This window comes from Megalobrama amblycephala, linkage group LG23 (genome assembly GCF_018812025.1).
Source record: "Megalobrama amblycephala isolate DHTTF-2021 linkage group LG23, ASM1881202v1, whole genome shotgun sequence".
In the NCBI taxonomy this organism is placed as follows: domain Eukaryota; kingdom Metazoa; phylum Chordata; class Actinopteri; order Cypriniformes; family Xenocyprididae; genus Megalobrama; species Megalobrama amblycephala.
The window spans coordinates 9,333,839-9,340,597 of record NC_063066.1 but is presented as its reverse complement, the minus strand read 5'-3'; the positions used below and the strand labels follow the sequence as shown (position 1 = coordinate 9,340,597).

At 39.7% G+C, this 6,759-nt stretch overlaps 1 protein-coding gene across 1 annotated transcript; it reads left to right on the top strand.

The window, feature by feature from the left end:
* Positions 1-779: 779 nt before the first annotated feature.
* gpr101 (G protein-coupled receptor 101) lies at positions 780-5,678 on the top strand. Its single transcript, XM_048177105.1, has 2 exons — positions 780-1,446; positions 3,887-5,678. Exon 2 carries the CDS (start codon positions 3,985-3,987, stop codon positions 5,272-5,274), a length of 1,290 nt encoding a protein of 429 aa, XP_048033062.1. The 5' UTR covers positions 780-1,446; positions 3,887-3,984; the 3' UTR covers positions 5,275-5,678.
* The last annotated feature ends 1,081 nt before the right edge of the window (positions 5,679-6,759 follow it).

Genomic DNA, 6,759 nt, shown 5'->3' with positions numbered 1-6,759 from the left:
GGTGTGTACGCGCTCTGGCGTAGTTTACGCAAGCGCTAAAAGTGATCTCTCGCGCGTATACGTCACTCACTGTGCACAAACATTGTAGGTACGACGGCTAATCAAAATGGTACTTACTTGCGCTTATCTGGTGACTTTCCACGTATTTCAAACTTCTGAGACTGCTCGCCTTAAGTTATGGTTGATTGCTCTTCGGCTGGATATCAACACACCCATTAACGTACTAAAATTGTTGAGGGTCTGCAGCGATCATTTTTCCCCCTGATGATTTTACATACCCAGGAGAGGATCACGTACGACTTAAACCATCAGCTGTGCCTATGGTTTTTCCACTTCCAACTGAGGTGGATTTGAACAAGATTTTTGTATGTGTCCTTTTTATTTGTAAAGCTGCCCTTACGAAAAGTAAAAAAATAAAATGAAGTTTTGATGTAATAAAACCATGTTTTTAGTGGTTTACTTCCATTTGTATAACAACTGTTGTACTGCAGGCACCATGTTTAAACTACACCAGAGTGCGTACACACCTCACATGCATGCGCTAAAGGCAGTTAGACATGGTGTATTAGAGGTAAAAAATTATATAAATACTGTTCGGTTTCTCACACAAACCGATCGTTTCGTGTCTTAGGACATCAATGTGTCGTCACGAGCCACAGGGTTTAATTTGGATTTGTCTGTGCATGTTTTTTTTACTCTCATAGATTTTGTTACGGTTGGACTTAAAAATCATCAATCAAAAATTAAAAATCATCATTTGTGTTCTACTGAAGAAACAAAGTCACCTACATCTTGGATGCCCTGGGGGTAAGCAGATAAACATCACATTTTAATTTTTAGGTGAACTATCCCTTTAATGTTCAATGTTTGTCATGTGACAACTATATCATACTACTCTGAAACAATATTTGTTGCATATTGTATACTATTCCACACACTATTCTTAAAAGAATAGTAGACGGTATTTATTTAATTATTTTACCTTCAACTACATTCATTATTGATTATACAGCTTACCCACTGGATGTGATAAGCACGGTTATTTTTTTGTGGAAGGTTTGTGTGTTTAAGCGCGTTCAAGAACACCAACAACAGCGTTACAGTCCTAATAATGAGCAGAACCCGTGTGGTAATAACATGTAACCGCTGTCTGTCACACTGCTGTATGTGCGCCACCGCATAGCCTACAGAAACCCACGGCGGTTTATTAAAATGATATCTGCTCTGACAAGACAAGCAGGCGGCTGATTGATCATTCTCCATCTCTGAATGAAGTCCTGCTCACACAGAGGCGAGAGGACGCGACTGCCATTGGTGACACTGAGGAGACTAAAATGGGAGAACATCACTGGAGCCCTGTCAGTGAAGAGAGAGACACAAAGGCGACTGACAACCGACAGCCATTCGAAAAGAGCCGAACGGATGCTTTTCACTGATCGTCATACGGTAAATGTCTTCCATTCATTGATAATATTTGCATGAGATTTGCACCAGAGAAACCAGCGCCACTTTTAGCTCGCGGTTCACAATGGAATTATGACAGCGGTGATTTCCAGCTGTTTCTCATTGTTCGCATAAAAAGTAAATGCATATAATTTGGTCCGTGCTTACCAACAGTGACTCAAAACAAGGTAAGATACGATGCACACAGCCTCTGAGCCATGAAAATGGATTAAATGGATGTGCACACTGTTTTAATTTTAAAGTATTTATTATACACTGCTTACGTATAATGTGCATACTATTTGATACATACATGCAATAAATACTGCATTGTGATATAGTAGTATCTTCGTGAATAGGTATATAAAAATGCATGCATAGTATACATTGTAGCCTGTAGTGAGCACTGCTATGTAGTAGGATATCCAAGAGGGTCATTGTAGTATGCTCCGTCCTTACACTACAATATGTATATGTAGCCTACAGTATACATTTTGGAACTGTGTACTGAGGTTATTATTGGATTTTGTTTGATTAAGTTGTATAAAAGGATTAGGGATGCACTGGTATTAATATTCTGGCCAATACAATAAGACAATATTTATTTGTTTGTTTGCATTAATATCTTACAGTATGGCTGATAAATATTGCATATATTAATATTATTCATTTATTTAATATTACCCATATTAAATGGTTAGTTCACCCAAAAATGAAATTTTTGTCATTAATTACTCAACCCCATGTGGTTCCAAACCCGTCTGACCTTCGTTCATCTTCGGAACACAAATTAAGACATTTTTGATAGAATCTGAGAGCTTTCTGACCTCCCAAGACATGGCAACGTCATAACCAATTTCAAGGCCCAGAAAGATAGTAAAGACATTGTTAAAATAGTCCATGTGACTACAGTGGTTCAACCTTATTTTTATGAAGCGACAAGAACTTTTTGTGCGCAAAAGCAAAATAAAAATAACGACTTTATTCAACAGTTTTCCTCTTCCCTGTTGATGTAGTAAGCACAGTGCAGCGCTTCCGTGTTCTCCCTCAGAACGCTGACTCATTATTGGCCAGCTCCTGCGTCAGCATCACACTCATGCACGTGGGCTGCTGACATGTGCAGCTTTGGCCAATCTAACGTAAACACAGAAGTGCTGGACTGCGTTTGTTTTGTTTTTGTGCACAAAAAGTATTCTTGTCACTTCATAACATTAAGTTTGAACTACTGTAGTCACATGGACTATTTTAATGATGTCTTTACTACCTTTCTGGGCCTCGAAAAGTACAATGATGTTTCTGCCTATGGGTGGTTTAGAAACCCTCGGATTTCATCAAAAATATCTTAATTTGTGTTCTGAAGATGAACGAAGGTCTTTTGGGTTTGGGACGACATGAGGGTGAGTACTTAATGACAGAAATTTCATTTTTGGGTGAACTAACCCTTTAATTTGACCATTTTAAATGAAAAATAACACAAAAATTAAAAATTAATAGTTTTAAATGCTTACTAGTAGGGGTGTAACGATATGTCATGTCATAATTTGATACATATCACAATACTGAACTCACAATACGATATAATTGCGATACTTCAAAACATATGGTAAAAGGTTAACAAAAAATGTACTGTTGATTAAAATGCTAAATTTGGTATTACATTTGGGGTGGAAATGAATAGGATTGGACTTGGTGCAGGTAACCCAATGCACAGACAATGGTGACACCAGAATAAAAATATTAATGATTCTGTAGCTGAAAATACAGAATTATTTCAGACGAATATGCTTGCACTCTGTCACTGACTAGATACATTTAAAATAATGTAGGCCACTTTTTACTGGTAACAAGACATTTGGCATTACCAGGACCCATAAATATTCCCCCATAGCATTATTATACATTATATTCAACATTATATATAGTAATTTAATGTAGCATTGACACTAAAACTCTTGTAAATTTGAATTTATTCCTCACACAGTAATTTTCGTATTGGGTGAACTATACACAATACATATTGTCCCTATACACAATACATATTGTTGCATTTTTATATTGTGATACGATATATTGTTACACGCCTACTTACTTTTAAGTAATCATATATGACAAAAAAAGGTCATCTAAAGAGATTGAGGAAACAAGAATGCACAATTAATAATCAATTATCAGCTGATACTGGTAAATTAATTGTTACGTTATTGTTTGATAACCAGTATGGTACTGATATATCAGTATATCTGTATCATGCATACCAAAAGCACCTGCTTACAGACTAAATCACGACAGTCAGATAAATGTAAAGTATGTGTGTGTTAGACACAATAGTTCATTAGGATGTATGTTTTACTGTGACTCAAATATCATTACAGAAGTGTGAACATCTAAGAGGGTTCAGGATGTGCTGAAAATTTTTTCTTGTTCTGTTACATTCTCTCTCAAGGCGTGAACAGTGGCTAAACAGTCATCAGACCTTCAGGCTGGTGTTGGTGATATCTGAAAGACTCCTAATGTGTTATCTCCCACATTGTCTCTGTCAACATGCCCACCTTTCCACCTCTGGGCAGTAACTCCAGCACAGTACCCTGGGACCCTGGCGCGCCCCTGGCGCCGTCTCTGGTGAACAGCACGGTGAAGATGGTGCTCATATCAGCGATCGTGTGCACGTCGCTTTTTGGAAACGTCGTGGTGCTTCTGGTATTCCAGCGCAAGCCACAGCTTCTCCACGTCGCCAACCGCTTCGTGCTCAACCTGCTCCTGGCCGACCTTCTGCAGACGGTGCTGGTTATGCCCTTCGCCATCGCCGCCACCGTGCCCGATGTCTGGCCGCTGGACTCCCGCCTGTGCCAGGCCCTCGTGGTGCTCATGCACCTGTTCGCGTTCGCTGGCGTCAACACCATCATCGTGGTGTCCGTAGATCGCTACCTGGCCATCATCCACCCGCTGTCCTACCCCACTCGAATGACACCTCACCTGGGTACCAACCTGATCGCTCTCACCTGGCTTCTCAGCGTGCTTCAGAGCACTCCGCCGCTGTATGGATGGGGAACCATCGAATTCGACCGCCGCCACAATGCCTGCACTGTTGTGTGGTCCTCGAGCTACTCGTATTCAGCACTGGTGTCCGCACTTTCGTTCTGGCTGCCTGTGGTGATCATGCTTTGCTGCTACTGGATGGTGTTCAGAGCGGCAAGGCGGCAGAACGCTCTCGTTCACCCCATCCAATCCAACCCCCCTCCGGATTCCCAAGCATCCTGTTCCAGCCCCCAAAGGCAGCAGCCCCAACCAGAGGGGCCGTTTTCGGCCACTTACCCCATCAGGACCCGCCACAGACGCTTCCACTATCACTGTAAGGCGGCACGAGTGGTGTTTGTCATCATGGCATCTTACCTGCTCAGCATGGGCCCGTACAGCGTCCTGAGCACTATATCCATTTACTCCAGCACAGCAGTGCCGCCATGGTTGTCCTCGATGGCGCTCATTCTCTTCTTCCTGCAGTGCTGCTTACACCCATACATCTATGGCTACATGCACCGCAGTGTACGCAAGGAGTTCCTGGCGCTGCTCTGCGGGCCGCTCTGTGGGCAGGGACGGATCAGTCAAGGCTCCGCCGTGGATAGCTGCTTCACGGTGACAGACGGGCGTTTGGCGCACACCCACCTTTCAAGCCAGACTACCCGTGTGTGCCCTCTCCGAACCTGGGAGGAAGGTACAACGTCTTCGTCCCCTACAGAGAGGAGGTCTAAAGACAGCCGTAAGGAGACCACCTCCATCAGTCTGAGCTCAGAGAAAGGAGCTCACTGTACACAGCAACACCAACAAGCAACCTGAGGAAACACCTAAAGGCAAATTCTGAACATATTTCTGTCAGTGTTGAGGTATAGCTGTTTTGTTTCTGCATTGGGCACAGTTTGGTACTTTCAAATCAAATACTGTGCCTTTAAACACAAGCTATACACTGTAAACATACGTGTTAGCTATGGTATGGACCTACTTCAAAAACAATATTATACAAAAATGGCAACAGAAAAGCCTAACAAACATAGTTTCTTGGCAGGAACTATGGAGATGCATGTCAATGATGATAGACTGTTTATCTTTTAGTCAGAAGTTACACTACTGTTCAATTTGTAATAAATTAAATCAAAATAAATACTTCTATTCAGCAAGGTTTATACAAAAATATTAAGCAGCAAAACTGTTTTCAGCATTGATAATAATAAGAAATGTTTCTTGAGCAGCATGTTAGAATGATTTCTGAAGGATCATGTGACACTGAAGGCTGGAGTAATGCTGCTGAAAATGCAGCTTTGCCATCACAGGAATAAATTACATTTTAAAATGTATTAGAATAGAAAACAGTTCATTTAAATTGTAATATTATTTCACAATATTACTATTTTACTGTATTTTTGATCAAATAAATGCATTCGTGAGCATAAGAGACTTCAAAACAAAACAAAAATCAAGCTTTTGAAGGTAGTGTATGTTTACACTGTATGGGAAAGTGGTTTAAAATCTACTTCAATCACTTACAGTACACATGCCATGGTTATTTCAACAGACTGGAAACGGTCTGAAAAATCATTAAATACAAAAGTTTTGAAATTTCATCACCTTTGTAAGTGTGGTTTCAAATATAAAATATTGGAGACAAGTGTAAAAATACAGAATATTGGTTTTCTTTTAGTGGTTTAAAATAATACTGGAATATTCTGAAGTAAAATATTGGAAAAATACTTATTGAGACAGTATATATTAGTGTTTAATATGTCTAACAAAATGAATGTTCTTTGTATACGTCGATGTCAAATGTATTGCTTCTTTACGATTTAAAGACAAAGTATTCTTTTTGTTGTTTTGAAATGAATTTAGAATACACGTGGAGAGATTTTCTGTCTATTTTTATAAGCATACATACAACGGTATCAACTGAATCATTGCCTCTGGAGAAAAGTTATCTTAAATGTGAGAATAGTCACAAGCAAACTGTTTTATGAAATAGAAAACATGTATTTATTGTTCCCGCATCAATAATACTTAAGCGATGAATCTCATCAACATTAGGGTCAGTTATTCACTTTATTTCTGTTGGTATTTAAAAGATATGTAATGTGGAGGGTTTCAGTATCAGTATTTTGAAGAGGGTGATTTAAAATATTTATCCTTCATTTTAGTATTTGTTGAACTGCCTTCAATCCTCTTGATTTTTGGGTGAAATGTGACCTGGAGATTCACCCAAGAGCAGCTAATGAGCTAAGGATCTCAGGGTATTTATGATGTACTCTTGACCAGTGTGGAGAGTCAGCTCTCTTA